General features: G+C 44.3%; 1 protein-coding gene across 2 annotated transcripts in view; it reads left to right on the forward strand.

Moving 5' to 3' along the window:
- Positions 1-1,673: 1,673 nt before the first annotated feature.
- The window catches only part of LBH (LBH regulator of WNT signaling pathway), a 32,956-nt gene continuing 14,034 nt past the window's right edge, over positions 1,674-20,595 (forward strand). Inside the window, exons 1-2 of one of the 2 annotated variants that reach the window (XM_043988004.1) lie at positions 1,674-2,107; positions 6,021-6,123. In XM_043988004.1, the coding sequence (XP_043843939.1) occupies positions 2,082-2,107; positions 6,021-6,123 (129 nt within the window). In that variant the 5' untranslated portion in view covers positions 1,674-2,081. Of the gene's footprint in view, positions 2,108-3,950; positions 4,085-6,020; positions 6,124-20,595 lie in introns of those variants that run through there. The other variant, XM_043988005.1, reaches the window with a different exon arrangement.

Genomic DNA, 20,595 nt, shown 5'->3' on the forward strand with positions numbered 1-20,595 from the left:
TCCCTTCCCCCTTTAAACCAGTTTGCAGGAGGATGAGTGGAAGAACTGGAAGTAAAGAAAGATAGAGGGTGGTCTTTTCATTACTATTTAATATACAGAAGCAAAGAAGATTCTGTACACAGATTACTGGAGTATACCACACATTCCTCAACCTCCCTCTTCCCCAGTTTGCCTAAGGTATGCATACGTATGCTTTATGAACACTCACTACCTTTGCTAGAGCTCTGGCTGACTTGAAAACAGGTGTGTCTTTCCCTTTCATGATATTGTTTTCGCCCCCACCTTTGCAGGGATAGATGTGTTACTATTTCTATTTTTCTCAGGTGAAACAATTTAGATTTAAAGAAAGCAAAGAAGCATCCTTCTTAAACCACCTCAACCCACCGCTTCTGGCTCCCAGACAGGCTGCTGAGGGAGGGGAATGGGGTGTGCATAAGGACAGTGGCCAAATAAACAAGACCAGCGTAGCTATGCCAAGGCTCCCGAACAGAGGGGTGAGATTAAGAGGAATTGTCAGTTCTTTGTTTCTCCTGTCTAAAACCAGACTTCCTCCAAGCTTGGTCTGGGAGCTAGGGCTGTGGGGTGGTGTGTCCGCTCCCTGCCTGCCTCTCAGCCTTCCTCCTCCACCCGTTGCCGCGGAGTGTGTGTATGTATATGTCTCATGGAAAAAACCCAGGATGAGACTACATCCTCTCTGGCACACACACACACACACACACATATGTATTGTGTGATATACATATATTTATACACAAGTATATGCATGTAGGCATTCATGCAGGCATGGATGTATGCATGGATATCTAGCCCGACACATTTGAGTGAGACCCTCCGCGAACAGCAGGGACTCAAACCGACCCTTCAGAAATCACACAACTCCGCGTCTCCCTCCCACAGATTATTTCCTACTCCGCACGGGGCTCATCGCCAGGGTAGCTCTCCCGAAATAGAATGGAGCCGCTCTGGGCTTGGGAGGGCGGCGGGCCGCAGAAGGCGCGGGTTAGAAGGGACTCTGGCCCAGAGGAGGCTTCCAAAGAGAGCTACTCTCGGGGACTGCCTGGACTCTGTCTTGTGGCCAAACCTTGGCCACGGGATATGGGTGGGTAGCAATAGGCTAGGAGAAGGCTCTGGTGCAGATGCTGGCTACCCGGGGGGCAGCTTTAATGAACGGATGCTGAGTTGGGGGTGTGAAGGAGCTAGGAGAGGTGGGAGGGATCTTCTTTTAAAGCACGGTTCATTTGCATTGAAATGCATGTCCATATGTACCAAAGGACAAGGATTCCACTCACGTACAGTCTTCGCACTCCCCTCCACTCCATCTCTCCTTACGTCCAGAGATCTCCCACCCCCTCACCCCCTCTCCAGGAACCCAAAGGGGACCACTTACTTTGTATGGGGGGGGGAATGGAACTGATTGGATTTGTGATAAGGGGACCGGCACCCTCAGAATCAGCCAGCGATTTGCAGAGAGGAGGGGGTCAATATGTGTGTGTGTGTGTGTGTGTGTGTGTGAGAGTGTGAGAGAGAGAGAGAGAGAGAGAGAGAGAGAGAGAGAGAGAGAGAGAGAGAGAGAGAGAGAGAGAGCGCGAGCGAGCACGGTGGGGGGGGGGGGAAGGGGAGGGAGGGAAGGGGGGAGCTGCAGCAAACCGGGGCCCTTCTGAGGAGCTGAACGGAGCCGCAGGCACTAGCTCGCAGCTACGAAACCATTCATGATTTTGGTGACGTTATTCCAGTTGTGGGGGGAGGGAAGGCGGGGCCTCTGGGGCCAAAGGCCCGCCCCCCCCCAACTCCTATAAATAAGGCTTCCTGGGCTCTTTGTGGGGCTGAGAGCTCATTGGGAAGGTAATCGGCACGTCTGTTTGGCTATCCTTTCCTCCGGGTAGTGGTTGAGAACTGTGGGAGCCAGTGCGCCTGAGATCTTGCCCTTCGGAGGGGGTGTCCCGGGACAGTGAATCCCTCCGTTGCTGCTAAAAGCTCGAGACAACTGCTGGGCGCTGGGCCACTGCAGTGCCCTCTTTCCTTTGGCCCAGGGACCTTTTTTTAAATACCCAAGGGCGTGGGTCAGCCTCCCTTAGGACTTCATGTCTGTATATTTCCTCATTCACTGGTGAGTATTCATTCTTTATCTTAGGCGTCTGTCGTATGGTGGGGTCTAGCCAGCGGCTCCCGTCATCTCCTCCCGGGTTCCGTCCCTTTAGGGTACCGTGACTACTGACTCGGGTGACTTAATGAGGAGGAGCAGCTCTCCTTCCCAAAGGATCATTCGGCTGAATGCCAAAGTCACACCTGGGGGGTGGGTGGGAGGGGGATTGGGGGAGGTAAGCGCCCCGGGAGGTATTTAGAGAATGCAGACAAAGGCAATGAACTTGAAGGCTTTGCATAAGTGCATGATGGCTAAGGGTGCTAATAGGAGAGAGGGTGTACCGAGACCGATATCCTCCCTACTCCTCCCTGTATTCCAAATGCCCCCTCCTCAAATGAGGATAGATGATAGAATCTCGTGGGTGCTGCTTGATTTGGGGAAGGGAGACCACTGTTTTCTTTCCCCTTCTCTTCTTTTCTCCCCTCCCCTTCTCCCGTCCCCCCCCCCGCCCCATTTTTCCTTTCCTTTGGTTTGCATGCAAGTCTTGATGTAGAGTGCTGGAGATGGACTTGGGAGGGTGCTGTGACGGCTACTATGGTCCTGGGTGTTGGAGGAGGAGAGAGCCTCCTATGAATGTGGGGGGCGGGGCGGGGTGGTGGTGGTGATTGTGGTGATAGTGGTGGTAGAATATGTGTGTGCGCGCCTGAGTGTGTGCGTGTGTGCGCGCGCCTTCTCCCCGCACTCCCTGCGAGGGACGCCGAATCCTTTTGGCCCCATCGCTTTCTTTCTCCCTCTTTCAAATAGAAGTGCCTTTGAAAACCACTCGACTTGACTGGGGAGGGGGGGAAAGCAGCTGGTCAAGTCCCTGCAGCAGGGAAGGGGAGCCGAGAGAAAGCAAACCAACAACCTGGCATGGATTCAGTGTTGGGGACGGGGGGACGGGGGAGGCGGGGAGGGAGTGGACAGAGAGGAGTGGCTGTACTGTTGGGGGCGTGTTTGGAGGTCCTTGGGGGCTGGGGGCTGTATTGATGGGAGTCTGTTGAGATCCTCGGGAGCAGGGGGCTGGACTGATGGGGGAGAGTGTGTGAAGATTCCCGAGGGTCTGGGGCTTCACCAGAGGAGAGGTTGTGGAGATTGCGAGGGGGAGGAGGAGGAGCTGTGTGGTTTGCAGAGCCGGGCCTCAGAGTCGACCTTCTGCAGGGGCTCTGAGCTTGCTTCCTTCCTGCTGGAGGGGAAGGATTCGAGCAAACACTTAGCATCTCCCCTGAGTTGGGGAGGGGGTGCCGAATAGAGTGAGCTTGGTGCCTGCAAAACCTGTACCCACGTGTGAGAAATAGAAGCTTCTAGAGGAACCCCAGGCCCCAACCCAGGGTGTTTGTTTCCTGGCAAGGCGGACTTGTATGTACCAAGCCAGCAGGGTGAAGGTGGCCGCTTGCAGCTAGTCTGAAGCTGTTAAGCTGAAACGGAGTCGGAAAGTTTGCAGCTTTTTCCTCTCCACTTTTCACAGCTGTAACCCCAAACCCCAACGAGGAGGAGGGAAAGGCTCCAGCCACTGGGCTGCAAATCTGGAGCAGCTCCAGGCCTTCCCCCCAGGCCCCCACCCCCACCCCTGGGGTTGAGGGTCAGCTTACCGGGAAGGGTCCGGAGTAAGGGCCCTTGGACATGGGGCAAGGAAGGGCTCAAGATGGCTAAATGCTGCCTGCTTCTCCCTGGGTCCCCAGCCCGACTCTCTCTAGAGAGAATTGATGAACTTGATACCCCTGGAGACGCCAGTGTCCCTTTAAGCGGGGCGTGGCTGCTGGACTCAGGAGACCAATAACTGATGGGCTCCTGGGGGGGGGGCGGCATCTCCTATCTCACCTCACGCTTACGCAGCTGCCTTCACCTTCAACTAATGAGCATCCAGGTAGGCTGGCCCGCCAGTCTTGACTAACCTACCTTAGTTTCGGTGGAGAAAAGCATTAATTTCCTGAAAAATATGCTCACACCTTAGTAGCTATGGTAAGGAGAGACAGCTTTTCTTTCCTTAGAAGCTCTGCCTGCCATGTATTTAGCGTTATTTTGTGTGCTTGCATGAGGTAGTGAAGATGAGAGGTAGTGCTGAGGCACGTATGGAAGGCATGTTCACTATGATGTATGGGAATGGACGCTGTGTCCCAGAGTCCTATGCCCTTGACCATCCTGCGTGTATGTACCAGGTGCACACTTGGAGTATGAAAACGCTTCTTTGGCTGCCTTGTCCTTTTGAAAATGCCTCCTGCAGGCAGAACCAAGCAGTCATTAAGTCTGTGAGTGTACTTAGTGCGTTGCTAGCATCGAGCTGGTTGTATTTGATGTTGGACAAGGGAGCATCAAGCCAGTGTGAAGTGTGGGGAGGTACAGACCCACTCAAGGTATGGATGGGACACGCTTCAATTTAGAGGTACCAGGGACTGTGGAGGAATTCTGAAAGCCTCCAGATCTGCAACTTGTCTCTACACATCTGGGAGGGAGGTATAGACATCACTCTGTGATGAAGCTTTTTTATAAAATGACAGTTTTGTACTTTTGTCAAAGTCCTCATCATTGTTAATAACAACAAAACATTTCGAGGAAGCAATTTAGCTGAGAAAGTTTAGAGGGAGAAGAATGAACTCCTGGTACCTTCCATTCCTAAGATGTAGAGGAGGAATTACTAGGCCTGGAACAAGGATATGGATCGTGGAGTCAGAGGTCTCTGATTTGAGTCTTTCCCTCTCTTACTTACTACCTCTGTGTGTGACTTTTAGTAAATTATTTCCTCTGTCTGGTCTCAGTTTCTTCATTGGTAAATGGGAGGGGTTGGACTAATTGACCTTTAAATCAATTACATTTCTAAATCTTATAATCGGAGATTCTTCAATTGTTAGTGAAGATTCAGTGAATGCAGGAAAGGGTTACAAAAAAAAGGAATTTGTCTTAGAATACCTTTTATCAAACCCACAAGTGAGTTTAAGGTCAGTGGCTCATGGCCAAGAGATCAGCTATCCAAGGGCTTAAACATTGCCCCCCTTTCTCCAAGAGTTTTGTGATCATCAGAATTCCAAAGTGGAGAGTGCTGCTGAACTTACAGTTAAGACTTAGCACTTACTGAAATGAGGTGAATTTGGTTAAGTAACAACCTCTCTGATGAGCTTTTTGTTCCTTCTCTGCCAGAAGAAGCTGGATTTCCAGAGTTCCTTCCAGCTCTAAAAATCCTAACTCTAGAGCTAGAAGAGACCTTAGGAAGAAAGAGGAAATAAGTCTTGAGAGCCTACCATGTACCAGACACTGTTCTAAATGCTTTACAATTATCCTAACTTTTGATCCTTGTGACAATGCTGGGAAGTTGGTGGAATTATTGTCATTTTACGTTTGAGGAAATTGAGGCAGAAATTAAGCACCTTGCTCAGAGTCACATGGCTAATGTCTAGATCCGGGTCTTCTTGATTCCAGGCCCAGCAGTCTACCCACCTTGCCACCTACCTGCTACCACCTAGTCTCTTCTTTCTTTCTTCCTTCCTTCCTTGCAAGGAGGGTTAAGCCTAGGGTCACACAACTAGTGTCAAGTGTCTGATGTCGGATTTGAACTCAGGTTCTCAATTCAGGGCTGGTGCTTTATCCACTGCGTCACCTAGCTGCCCCCTGCTACCATCTGCTGTTGAAGATATCAAGTCTAGCCCCCTTGGTTTGACATATGAGGAAACTGAGGCACAGGAAGGTGCCTTGCAAGGGGACACACAGCTTGGAAATGTCTTCATGATTTGAACTCATCTTTCCGACTCCTAGTCTACTGCCCTATCTCTGTACCATGCTGCTTCAATCCATGATCCTTTGACCTCTCACCCTATTTCCAGACAGCTTTTGTGATAGAACAGTGTGACCTGAAGAATGGGAATAATCACTTCCACTTCATTTTGGATCTTTTATCTCTTGGCAGCCCTGATTATCTGAGATCAGCTGACATGACTGAGGTGATGATGAGCACCCCATCTATGGATGAGATCGGGCTGAATACCCGGAAGGATGGCATCTCCTATCAGGTAAGTGAGTCTTTGGGGCCTTGGTTAGTTTAGCAGCTGGTAGGTTAGGCTGACACAAACAACCCTTGTAAGCCACTCTTGTCCAACCTGATGGATGTATATCCACCACCCAGGTGGAAAACAGAGGGAAATGTGAGAGAGTGGCTCATGTGGGGAGTTCCATACCTGGCTCCAATAAGAAAGGTTTTTTCTCTGTAAAGATATGGCTTGAAAGGAAGAGGTACTTAATTGTGAAGCCTTTCAGGGGAAGAGTTTTGTGGATAGTGTCCGTAAGGCAGCTTTACTTCTCAAGAAAGACCCAGTTCCATTTTTTAGAGCGCCCTAGTAGTATTCTTGGAATCAGAAAGATCTGGGTTCAAATGCTCCTGTTACTTAGCAGATGTATGCATATGGTCACTTATGCCATTTAATACTTTGCATCTGAGCCTCAGTTTTCCCCTCTGGGGCTAATAGTATACATCATGTTGATGGTATAGGATTATTATAAGGCTGAAAAAAATAAAATTGGTAAATCACTTTAAAATACCTTATAAATGATAGAGAAGTCTTCCATATGGTGAAATTTGATTATTTCTAGTACATAAAACTGGTGCTGGGCTTGATATTACTGATTTTTAAAAATCCAAATAAAATATGTAAAAGACACCTTAGCTTGTGGGCTTGTAGACTCTTAGAGAATCTTTCTTGTAAGGTATCTTGTGGCTAGGAAAATGAAGGACTCTTTAGTCCTCCTGACTTATTTAGTGTCATATCTCAAAGGTGGAAAGGACTTAAGATCATCTAGTCCCTCTCTTAATTGAGAAGGAATACCATCTTCCACATTTTGCTGTGTGACTCTGGTCAAGTCACTTACCTCTGCACTTATTTTCTCATCTGTTTAATGAAGAGTTGGACTAGGTGACTTCTAAGGTCTCTCTCCAGCTCTAGATCAGTGATCCCCAACCTTGGCTTAAAGGCCTCCCAGGCAGCCCATTCTACTTTGAGAGCTTTGATTTCCAATGTATCTTCTCCCCACCCCCCATCCCACCCCCTAAATTGAGGCCAAAATATCCTTCCTTGTATGTACTGACCCTAGTTCTTCCCTCAGGGGCTTAACAGAACATGTCCAATCTCTCTTCCATGTCTTTCAAATACCTAAAGACAGCTATCATTCCTCCTGCTCCAACGTCTTCAGGTCATCTCTTCTGCAGGCTAAACATAGTTATTCCTCATTACTGCTTCCAAAAGGCATTTTGCCAAGTGGAGAGAAGGAGACAGGGAGGAAAGGAGTGAGCAGTTCCAGTCCCACAGTGAACTGGAAATGAGACAGAAAGAAACCAAGAGTTAGTGGGAGGACTAGAGAGGATGGGATGGATGCAGGTCAGCCCAGCTCACCTCTATACTTTTTCTGCCACTGACACTCTCATGTTCATAGAATTTTAGGTCTAGAAGTAACTTTCAAGATCCTTGCTCCCAGTTGTTATCGTCAATCCCACTTTGTAATTTTTATTTAATTAGTATGAGTGAAGGAGGTGAGGGCTGGAGAAGCCATTCTTTATCCATGACTAGATTCTGTAACACAGGATTCCAGGGTTCCAGGAATGTGGGCAAGAGGACAGGTTTAGGTAGCAAGAGCTCTTGACATAAGTTCTAGTAACTCTCTCTTCCTCTCTTTTTTTTTTTTATTTTTTTAAAGCAGGGCAGTGAGGGTTACATGACCTGCCCAGGGTCACACAGTAAGTGTTAAGTGTCTGAGGTCAGATTTGAACTCAGGTCCTCCTGAATCCAGGGCCAGTGTTTTATCTACTGCACCACCTAGCTGCCCCACTAGTCACTCTTTTAAAGGCAGCTAGGTGGCATAGTGGATAGAGTGCTAGGCCTGGAATCAGGAAGACCTGAGTTCAAATGTGACCTCAGAGACTAACTGTGAGACCTGGGGCAAGTCATTTAATGCTGTTTGCCTCAGTTTCCTCATCTGTAAAATGAGCTGGAGAAAGAAATGACAAACTGCTCCAGTATCTTTCCCAAGAAAACCTCAAAAGGGAGCATAAAGAGTCGACACATATCAAAACGATTGAACAATAACAACACTCTCTTGCCTCTGTTTTGGGTTGCAAGTTTCTTATCCAGTGAGTCATACTGAAGATTGCTTTGCGGTCACCAGTGAGGTTTTTTCTTTTAGTTGTTTTCTCTTAGACTGTGTCACAAGAACTTTCAATGGAATTTATGTAGGATTATTCAGTTCAGAAAGTACTTATTAAGCAGCTACTGTGAGTCTGTCCTCGAAGAGCTTACATTCCATTGGGGGGAAAAGAACACACACATAGATAAACAGTATATAAAAATGATCTTTGGGCAGGGGGAGAGTTCCTGAGGCCTGGGGGAATTGGTAAAGGCTTCTTGGAGATGACACTGACACTGAGCCTTGAAGGGTGATAGAGATTCCAAGAGGCCAGGGTGAGGAGGCAACAGCACAGGTGAGAACACGTGCCAAGTCAAGGAAGTGGATATGGAATGTTGTATATGTAGGAACAGCAAGAAGACCAGATTAACTGGATTTGAGTTCATAAGAGGGAATAATGTGATATCAGCCTGGAGAGTTAGCTAGGCCTGCCCCAGATTGTGAAGGGTTTTAAATGCCAGTCAGTTAAGTCTGGATTTAATCCTAGAGGCAATTAGGACCCATGGAAGCTTCCTGAGCAGGAGAATAACAGATCTGTGCTTGAGGAATATTAATCTGGCAGTTGTGTGGAAGATGAACTGGATGCAGGGAGACCCTTTATGAGATGACCGTAAAGCTAGCACAGTGACCCTGTGAGCAGAGAGAATTTTAGAACTATAAAGATCGTTTGGTCCCACCACCTCGTTTTGACAGATGAGGAAAATGAGGCCCAGGAGGGGAAATGACTTGCCTAAGGTCTCTTAGCTAGTTAGAAGCTTCTTGTTGTTCAGTTATGTCTGACTCTAGTCCATGGTGTTTTCTTGGCAAAGATACTGAAGTAGCTTGTCATTTCCTTTTCCATTTTAGAGACAAGGAACGAAGGCAGATAGAGGTTAGGTGACTTGCCCATGGCTTAGAAAGCGTCTGAGGCCCGATTTGAATTCAAATCTTCCTGATGCCAGGCCCAGCCCTCTGTCTACTATACCACCAAACTGCCCCTCCTTTTTCATTACCACCCTCCATTTGGGTAACCACATCCTGCTTCTAGCCCTCCGGGTTTGAAACCTTGATCCATGTGATTTTGGGAAGACCCCCTTAACTGACTGGTTGGGGAAAAGGAGAGATGGAAAGTGACCCTACTGAGTTTCTGACCCCTTCCTGGCATTTCTTTCATATCCTCCACTGTAGTCTCAATGAGACAGCGAGTGTTTTCATAAATGTTGTATGACCAATTTCCTCAAAACCTGCTCAAAGCATATGCCGGTTAATTAAAGCTAATTCCCACCAGAGTTGTTGTGATTGGCCAAAAATGACACTTTGCTAAAGGCCTTCCTGCATTTATATTCCTGGTCTCTTTTCCGGAGAGTGGAGGATGAAGGGGCGGGGGGAGGGGGGGAGGCTCACAGCTAGCTCTCCACTTGGCATTCCTCCTGAGGATAATAATAGTATGTGGGACTTATCTTGTGCCTCTTTTCCAAGGAACTAAAAGTGCTTGAGAGCCATTGTCATTTATCTGCAGTGTCCCATGAGCTTGCTGGAAGCCAGGCATTAATCCCTTTTTGACAGATGGAGAAATGGAGTCTTGGTGCCTGTTGTGCTGCCTTGCTCCAAGGTCATGTTAAGGACTAGAACCCAGGGCTCCTGATTTCCAGAGCTCACTCGTTCTCTGGGTTTCTGGTCACCAGATCCTTCTTCAGTGGGGAACCTTAGCCCCTCAGTGGAAAAAATTCCAGGCACTTGCTTTTTACTCTCTGGTAGAATTTGGATGAGGAATATTTACTGATCCAAATCAGTTGATGTAGTTTTTGACTCCATTCAACAGGCATTCTTTTAAGGCCTTCTCGATGGTGGGCACTGTTCTAGCTGCTGGGAATACAAAGACAAAAGGAAAGAAACAGCCCCTGCCCACAAAGCAGCTTTTATTCCAGTGGGGTGGGTGCAACATGCAGATAAATAGATGCAAAATAAAGCCTGTCCCAAAAGTCTTAGTGCAGTGAGATATTAAAACTGAAAATTTCACTAAAATTTTTGGGACATCCTCTAGGGTTAGAGGAAATGCTGACAACTAAGCTAACAGGAAAAGACCTTATATAGGAAGAGGTTGTTGACCCTTAGGAGCAGGTAGGTGGAGCAGCCGATAGAGCACTGGGCTTGGAGATAGATAGACCGATCATCATCTTTCTGAGTTCAAATCCATCCTTAGACACTTACTAGCTGTGTGACCCTGGGCAAGTCACTTAACCCTGTTTGCCTCATTTTCCTCATCTGTGAAATGATCTGGAGAAGAACACTGTAAATTACTTTAGTACTTCTGCCAAAAAAAACCCAAAATGGGGTCATGAAGAGTCAGATACACCTGAACCTTTTCAACAAAAACCTGAGTTTTGCCCTGAAGGGGAACTAGGGATTCCTACTGGGAAGGTGAGGAGGGAAAACTTTCAAAGTTGGTAGGGGTGGGGAAGAGAGGTCAGTTGTATGAAGGTAGGTTGATGTTTGGTGGCTTAAAAAAAATTAAGCTAAAATGAAATTTTTCCTTTACATTGATTTAGTGTCAATCATTCCTTCCCCCTGGGGTGAGTGAGCAAGTTGTCACTAGTGCAATAAGTACATCAGGACTTAATGGAATGAGTTAAAGGATGCAGGAAGTGTGTACCCTGGCTGTCTAGATGCCTGTAGCCTACTTTTCCCTACCAGAAAACATGAATTACTGCAGCTACTGCCTTATTAACTTTATGGAATAGCTTTCCATCCTCTAGGAACTCAGACAGTATTCTTCCTTCTAAAAGAAAAATTATTATATTAAGAAACATTTTTTTGTGTGTGTGTGTGTGTGTTTTTGCAGGGCAATGAGGGTTAAGTGACTTGCCCAGGGTCACACAGCTATCGTCATGTCTGAGGCTGGATTTGAACTCAGGTCCTCCTGAATCCATGTCCGTGCTTTATCCACTGCACCACCTAGCTGCCCCAAGAAACATTTTTAATTGAACAAAAATCAATTTTTTCTCCCTCCTACATAGTTCTCTTTCTTCAAGCACAATCACCTACGGCTCCCTGGATCCTGTTCAAGGTGCATTTGCAAAGTTAATGAATCTTAATTAAGAAGGATACTTTATGGCAAGCTCCCCTTCCAGATTAAAAGCAAATTGGGGTAAAATAGGCCAGGGCAGCCCAAACAGAAGTTTTCCCCTTGGTCAACTCTGATGTTTTTTGCTGCTGTCACTGAAGGGCTCAAAGGTTTGACTTCCTTAGCCATGGACCTCAAGAATTCAGCCTTCCCTTTGGGATGCTCTCTCCTTCCCCTTTTCCATAGTGGGTCATCTGCAGTGCACACCTATGGACAGTAAGGTTACCTGAGCTTTGTCGTGAGGAAATTCCTTGGTTTGTAATCCAAAAATGATGAGGATTTTATAGTTTTGTCTCTGCTTCACCCCCTAAGCTATCAACAGTGCCCAGGGGACACTGTTCTTTCTGGTTAGACTCCTTGGAGATGAGGGGATCCTGAGGGGAACCTGCTGGGTTCTAGCTGTAATCCTAGGATTTCACAATGAAACTCTTTTCTCCCCAAATTGCCTGGATTCTTATCTAGAGAAGGGCTTCTTAAACCTTTTCCACTTGAGTTGCCTTTTCACCAGAGAGATTTTTACATGAGCCCGGGTATATAGATATAGAAAAATACAAATTAAACATTTACTCACAATATTTTTGTGACCCCCACCTTCAGTTACAAGGCTCCATATGGCTCCCTTCTTCCCCTGGGTTAGGTCTAACCTTTCTTTCTTAAGTGGTAAATCTCTCTTTCCCCTAGGATCACTGTCTTGGCCTGGAGGAATTTCCCCTTGGTTAGCTGAGGCTTTTCAAGTTGACTTGAAAAGTCAACTTTCCTTTTGTCTTTGTATTCCCAGCCCTTTCTGTAGCCAGATAAAGTCAGCCCTTAATCAACTTCCTTTTTTTCTCACCATTGCTGTCCTTGGCTCCTGGGCACCCACTGTCTTGCCACCCACTATTTTTCCCTGTTAGTTGTGAAATTAGCATTTTTATAGCCCACCTTTCCATTGGATAGCCTTTTCCTCTTCGGAGAGGTAGAGGTGCTAATACAGACTATCAATAGCCAAGAGTGATAATTCTCTACATATCCCTCGCTAATCCATTGCATGACTGAGTGATGGAGAGGCTATGTGTGGCAGAATGAGCCCTGGACCCAGAGTCAAAGAACCTCAGTACTCCTCTTGGCCTCTGTTACTTCCTACCTGTGTTGACCTTGGGAAAATCATTTATCTTCTTCCAAGCCTGAGTTACCTCATCTGTAAAATTAAGGGATTGGACTCATGATTTCCAAGGTTCCTTCCAGCTCAAAATCGGTCATCCTATAACCAGGTTCCTTCTTACCTGTCTTATGCTGATCCTCTGAGGCACCTGAAGCATCCCTGATCCTGCTCTTTCTGGCTCAAATCCTGCAATTCTTTTCTTGAGGGTTTATATTATAGGAAGAAGTGATATGTCCTGGATGAGGCACATATCAGAGGGTAATATTATTGGATTTTGAGGGATCTTATTTTAGATATGTACTAACTGAGTGGCCCTGGACAAGTCATTTAATTTCTCTTGGCCACAGTTTCTTCATCTGTAAAATATGGAGATAATAATAGCACCAGAGATAACACATGCACAGTTCTTTACAGACCTTAAAGTACTATATACATGCTTCTATTTTCATTTATAGCTATATTCTTTTTTTTTTTAGTGAGGCAATTGGGGTTAAGTGACTTGCCCAGGGTCACACAGCTAGTAAGTGTTAAGTGTCTGAGGCTGGATTTGAACTCAGGTGCTCCTGACTCCACGGCTGGTGCTCTATCCACTGCGCCATCTAGCTGCCCCTTATAGCTATATTCTTAAGGAAAGAACACTCCCTATTTGATGTATGAATTTTTTTATTTCTTTTTGTTTGTTTGTTTTAGAGGCAATTGGGGTTAAATGACTTGCCCAGGGTCACACAGCTAGTAAGTGTCTGAGGTCAGATTTGAACTGAGGTCTTCCCCACTCCAGGACTGGTGCTGTATCATTGTGCCAGCTAGCTGCCTCTGAATAATTTTTTAAAAAGCATTTTCTAAGCACTTACTATGTACAAAGCTTTGTAGTACTTGAAAAACAGATGGTCCCTGACTTCAAGGAACTCACATTCTAATGGGGAACACATGGTAATTGGACCTGTTAGATTAGCACTGCTTCCTCTATGTTCCCAGAGACACAGTCATGACACTCTCCTTATAACTATTCTTTATCCCTTTTGCTCTTTTTTCAACTGTGTCTTACTTTTTGTGACCCTGTTTGGGGTTTTTGGCAAAACTTGGAGTGGTTTGCTATTTCCTTCTCCAGCTCATATTACTGAAGAGGAAACTGAGGCAAATGGGCTTAAGTGACTTGCCCAGGGACACACAGCTAGGAAGTGACTGAGGCCATATTTGAACTCAGGAAGATGAATCTTCCTGAGTCCAGACCCAGAACTCTATCTTCTGTGCCACCTAGCTGCCCTTTTCATCTCTTATAGGATATATCAACTTGTCCAGAGAATGATTATGATTTAATCCTTCCCAATCATAGAAACCAAATGGGCCAATTAAGAAGGTTCAAGATATCTTGACTGCACATAGTATACACTTAATTCTTTCCTTCCTCTCTCCTTTCGTCCTTCCTTCCTTCCTTCCCTCCTTCCTCTCCTCACAGTTTGACCTTGTAGTTTCCTTGTAGTTGGACTCTTTAAGATCCATTCCAGGTTGAATGTTCTATGATTCTTTCTCAGGGATGGGTGTCCTAGCTTCTGCAAGAGAGGGAAAAGAGAAGAAGGGGCAAACAAAGAACATCTCTTGCTTCTGTCTCCTCACTTAAAAGGGTTTGTTGAGTGATAGATAACCCTTTCCCCACAGTGGTGTGTGAATTGGCCCCAGATTTATTGGACGGATGAATTGAAGATGGGGTGATTGGAGTGTTTGGTGGTCCTGGTCAGTTCTGAATTCTATGCCCCATGTGGAGTCTTCCAAAGAGCTCGGTAAAACATTGCTCAGTGACCCTATAGAGGAAACAGGTCCTGTGGCCCCCAGAAAATAATCTGCTACCATAACATCTAAAAGGCTCTGTGCCATCAGTTCCTAAGGGGACATGCAGATGTATCAGTAAAGTTGTAGCAGTTTGGGCAGGAGAAGCCCATCCAGGGACCTACATTTCAGTGGAAGATCAACTTTTTTTTTTTTCTTAAATTCCTCCTACCCTTTACATCTTCCTCCACACCCTATTTCCACCACCAGATGTTTTGCTTGGTGAAAATGACTACCACAGACTTTTTTCCCCCTCTATTACTAAATGACCAAAAAAGGTAGTTCAGTCTGACTTTATATTTGAGGAAGAAGAAAGTGAATTCTCTAGAGAGACATTAGGTATTGGTCCATATGCACAAGCTTTTTATTATTATTATTATTATTATTTATTATTATTATTATTATAAAGACATTAACCCCTCCTTTTCCTTTTGAAAAATGAACACTCCACAGGGCAGCTAGGTAGCACAGTAGATAAAGCACTTGCCCTGGATTCAGGAGGACCTGAGTTCAAATCTAGCCTCAGACATGTGACACTTACTGGCTGTGTGACCCTGGGAAAGTCACTTAACCCTCATTGCCCCACAAAAAAAAAAAAAAAGAAAAATGAACACTCCTTTGTGACTGGTACCTAGCATTGGTATTGCCTGGGATTCATAGCAACTGATCCAGTGGGGAAGCCTTGGATCATAGATCTAGAGATAGAAGGCTCCTCAGAGGCCACTGAGTCCAGACCACTTGTTTCACTGACAAGGAAACTAAGGCTGACAATTTAAATAACTTGCCCAGAATTACAGAGCTAGTGACTGACCGAGGCAGGTTTTGAGCCCAGGCCAACCTGATTCTTACATACAGTAATTCATCCATCATGCCATGCTGCTTTTCCTAGTGGAGAGAACACTGGTTTTATAGTCATCAAATCATAATTTATCAACCAACCAGCATTTACTAAATGCCTGCTTTGTGCTGGGCACTATGCTAGGCTCTGGAAATAGAAAGACAAAAGTGAAACAATCCTAGAATCCTGGGTAACTGGAAGGGAGCTTAGAGATTATTGAATTTTCTTTTAAAATGTCCTCATTGGGGGCTGCTAGGTGGCGCAGTGGATAGAGCACCGGCCCTGGATTCAGGAGGACCTGAGTTCAAGTCCACCTTCAGACATTTAACACTTACTAGCTGTGTGACCCTGGGAAAGTCACTTAACCCCAATTGCCACACCCAAAAAACAAAATGTCCTCAACAAGGGACCATTTATAATCAATAGATCTGGTTTTGAGTCTTGGCTTCCACTACTACCTGCGTGGTCCTGGCCAAGTCCTTTAGCCTTAGTGAATCTCAGTTTCCTTATCCATAAATAAATAACGATTATAATAAGTAATAAAATAAAAATGATAATACTTACAGAATCTAGCTCAGCAGGGTTCTTGAGGAAACTACTTGTAAACTGTGAAATGTGATAAAAGCATCTGTTACTATTAGTCAGTCAATGAACATTTATTAATGATCAAAATAAAATTAATATTTTAAACTATTAATAAGTTATATATAATAAAGTAATTTAAAGTTAACAATTTGTTATTAATAGGCCCTACAAAGGTGCTAGGCTATTCTTGTTGAGGAAACTGCCCCACTGAGAGGGAAAGTCGCTTGTCCATTATCATCGTACTAGTGAATTTTTTATTGCACTAGGGAAAACTTATTTCTCAGCTTTTATTTGTCAGTGTTTTAGCCACTGGAAATCATGTGAAAGATATGTAGAAGCTATAACTTTGTCTTCCTTTAGAAGACCAGCTGATTAGAAAGTTAATATATGCCAGTCATGGCCATGACCCCTAGCTAGCTCTCTTACCTAAGTTCTCTTTTCTTTGGTTGAAGTTGACTTGCTCACTCTACTTGCACCCCTTTTTGCAGAACAGATGGTTCCCCAGAGGTGCCCCTACATGGCTCCAGCTGACTCTCAGAATTGCAGAGATAACCCTACTGTGGGGAGAGTACTTTCTCACTACCATGTTCCTACCATGTAAAAGCTATAAAAGTTCATTTTACCTTCAAAGACCAACTAACTAGAATACTTGGAAAAGCATGAATTTAACAAGCCTTAATGTTAGACAATCATTAGTGCTTTTCTTTAGATCCCTCTCTCTTCCCAGTAACTGCCTGCCCCCTCCTCAAGAAAGTCCTTTCTTATGACAAAAAGAAGTACAATTCAGCAAAACCCACCAACATGTTCGCCATGTCTGTCAGCCTATGCCCCATTCCATATGAGTATTGTACCACCTCTTTACCCAGAGAAGGGAGGTCTGGTTTATTAGCAACCTGTGGAGTCGAGGTTCAAACATTAATTTTTTTCTAAGACACATCTGTGCTGTTAGCCAGGTTGTGACTGATACTGTTCTTTATGTTTCCCATAATGCCTCATACAGTGTCTGCCTGTAGTAGGTAGAGTAAATATTGATTAATTCTACTCTAACTTTAGCTCACTAGCACCGAGAATGTCAGTGCACCTTTGTAAGCCTCTAACAGAATAAATAGTCTGAGTAAGCATCCTGGCTCCAAAGTAGAAACAATGGACTATATAGAACTTGGTGTTCATAAGCATATTCTCCCAGTCAGTCACCCAGTCTTCCAACTTGGATGAGAAAGAAGGAATATTGCAGGGGTAAGGGAGGAGGAGGAATGTGTTTGGGTGATGGATCTTGTGATTGTAGCCAAGAGCTATTCCTGGGTGTCTAATGAATGTCCTGGAATGATCCCTCAGGGATATGTCCTGAAATCATTTCTTGTGGATACGAAGACAGCCACTTGTTCCCATGGGGCTGATGGTTTCAGATGCTTCTTATGTCAGAGGAAGATGTTCTCCAGGGGGAAAAGGTTTATTCTTCTCTAGCCCTGGCAGTCTGCATGTGGTACTTTTGTCTGGATGCACAGCTAGCTCTTTTGGCTCCTCATCTGCCCTCTCTTCAACCCCACTCCCGAGAGAGAGAGAGAGAGAGAGAGAGAGAGAGAGAGAGAGAGAGAGAGAGGAGAGATTTTTTTTTTAAATCAGTAAACCTAATCATATCTTTGCTAGCTCACTTGGAGCTCATGACATTCTCCTAGTTGCACAGACCAGTCTTGAAAAAAAAAAAAATCAAGGTTTGCTCTGAGTCCAAAGTGGTTCTTTCTCTACCCTTCTGTTGATTGAGCATTTTGACCAGAATTGGGAATATTCAGAGGAATGTCTTATTTGGAAAACATTCTAGTGATAACGGTTTGATGACTATAGCTGGTAATCAAAAAGGAAACCCAGATATATTCATCCAAGCTTATTGCTCCTCTTCCCCAATCTTGGGCTGTTGACAATTGCATTTTGGTTATTCTCAATAGGGAAGATGTGATTTCCCAGGTTTTAGGTGGAGCACCATGAACTGGTAACTCACCAATAAAGGGAACATCATTCTCAGAAGTCTCTGTATCTTTAGTCTAGGTCCTGACACACTCAGAGCCTTCCTTCCCATGAACTTTTGTGTGGGCTGCACCCAGAGATGGTAGCTATTACTGTAGCTAGTGTTATTGTTGGGTCTTTGGTTCAAAGACCTTAATATGCTCTCTTTCCCCTTACCCCCCACTCCCCAACCCACAGCAAAGAATTTGAAAAGGGCATGCACTACTTTTCCACATTACTAAGACTCCTTCCAAGGCCGACCAGCTCAAAGGCCCTAACTGGTGGATTTGGGGAAGGTCAAGGTTTTTGTGGCTCCTGGGCTAAGAGGTTGATCACAAACTTAAGGAATTTATACTTCCTATCCAAACCCCATTATGATGAAAGCTTATAGCACCAGAAGCACTGGCTATTAGGCCCATGAGAGCATTTTTGATTACATATTGTTTCAGTGAAGTCTATGGAAACAACAATAGTATAGCAGTTTGGTGAATAACAATCTTAAAAAAATACACAACAAAACCACACATATGTACCTACAAGCAAAAAAAAAAAACCCTCCACAGTATTTTTCTTTGATTATGTTTTTTAGATATTTCAGATAAGCTCAGATTTATCCAATGTTTCCTTTTATGCAATGATGATAAAAAGTATCAAAAAATGGTTTAATATGTTACTCATTAGGAAATGTTCTCTCTCTGTGTCTCTCCCTCCTTCTCTTTCTGTATCTGTCTCTCTGTCTCTCTCTGACATTTTCTTCTCTGAAGGAACATTTGCACTGTGGAATGAGTGCTAGATTTGGCATTAGAGGACCTGAGTTCAATCCCCACTTTTTCCCACTTGTGACCTGGGTAACATTGGGCTAAATCACTTCACCAAGACTAGGCCTTGCTTTCTCTATCTGTAAAATGAGAGGGATAGACTAGATGACCTATAAAATCCCTTCTAGCTTTAAACCTGACGTGGTTGGTCTATTGGGCATTTTCGGGGATGCTCATTATGTGTGTGTGTGTGTGTGTGTGTGTGTGAGATAGGTATATCTCTATTTCATCTCTCTCCTATATCTACCTATCTACCTACCTACCTACCTATCTATCATCTACCTACCTATCTACCTATCATCTATCCATCTACCCTCATCATTGCCTAGAGGTGACCTTGGGTTCTCAAAGAATACAAGTTCTAGTGGTTCTTAGACTTTGAATATAGGCCTAGCAATGAAAAGCAGCCATCCAAGGACCAAGTTAGCTAAGTTTAGAGAGGCTAATCATCAGAGGATTTGGCTAACCAAGTGATTAATTATTTTAGCCACAGAAACTTATACAGCCATCTATAAAGGCATGGCAGACGTTGACATCTGTGTCAATAAAGGGAGGACCCATATTGGTGAAATCATGGATGATTGAAATGGCCACATCTATTTCCATTTTGGTTCTGTTCATTGTGCTTGAAGATGGTATACTAGCTATGACCTGTGTAGAAGAACCAATTTCATCATTTCAATATATCTACTAATACTAAACAGATACAATATAGTATAATATTTGACCATCTGTTGATCTTAACCTTCTGTGCCATCTTGGTTTTCTTTATGCTATAGAACTGGCTCAAAGGACTATGAATGAGCCCAGAAATTATGCTCCCTTGGGTTCTAGGTAGTAGACATAGACCAAGAATCATGGGCCTTTCTTCTGAATTTAGGAATACTTAATTCAAAAGAAAAACACCTTTGGCTCCAGTCTCTCAGATGGCCCTTGGGAAGAATAGTGTTGTGAGCATTTTGTTCCTTGGCATTAAAAGCTTATAGCTCTTGGCTGCACTACAATAGGCCAACAGCCTAGTGATGCTATGTAAATATGGAATACTACGGAATTTGTTTTTAAGAGAAAACTGCTGCTCATTAACATGAAAAAATCTGTCTTGGAATTGAAACTTGTCTATTATATTCATAGAGGTAGCAAATGCTAAGTCATGAATACTGGATTTACTTTTATAATTTCTCCCCCTACACATGTATATCTTTTTAAAAAATTTATACTTTTACTTCAAAATGGAGGTTAGAGGAGAGGATAATTCCAATATGACCTGGGCTTCTAATCTTGACAATTTTCATTACTCTGCAAGATTATACCCATTTAAAAGACAAAAGAAAAATAATAATGGAATTGTCGAGTCAGAAGGGTTTTTGAAGGTTATTTCATCCCACCTCCAACTCAATATATCATTCCCCTCTACATTATCTTTGACATGTGGAACACTTTCAGTGGAAACCACTACCTAGTATGCTACCTCTCCCATTTATGGGATATTCTAATTATGAGAAAGTTCTTAAATTTTGCCAAAATCTTCCTTCTTGTAATTTTGACTCATTGATCCCCTTTTTGCCCTCCAGGGTGATATGTTAAAGTCTGTCCTCTTGTCTGCATGGGATAGTGGAATGAACATTGAATTTAGAGTCTAGGCCAAAATAAAATTTGTACTTAGATAGACATGCCCCCCCCCTCCCGTCCCCCAAAGTAAGTTACTTGAGAACAGGAATTGTTTGTTTTGGTCTCCAGGACCTACCACAATTACTGACACATACTAGGTACTTTAAAGGCTTGTTGAATGAGTGACAGAATTACCTCCCTTGACCTAAACACTTTACCTTCATTAGCACCCTTCATTACCCTTCATTAACAGCTTAAATTTGTATCTGCTTTTTTTGTTTTGTTTTTTTTGTTTTTTTTTTAGTGAGGCAATTGGGGTTAAGTGACTTGCCCAGGGTCACACAGCTAGTAAGTATTAAGTGTCTGAGGCCGGATTTGAACTCAGGTACTCCT

Source organism: Dromiciops gliroides, chromosome 2 (genome assembly GCF_019393635.1).
Source record: "Dromiciops gliroides isolate mDroGli1 chromosome 2, mDroGli1.pri, whole genome shotgun sequence".
Taxonomy (NCBI): domain Eukaryota; kingdom Metazoa; phylum Chordata; class Mammalia; order Microbiotheria; family Microbiotheriidae; genus Dromiciops; species Dromiciops gliroides.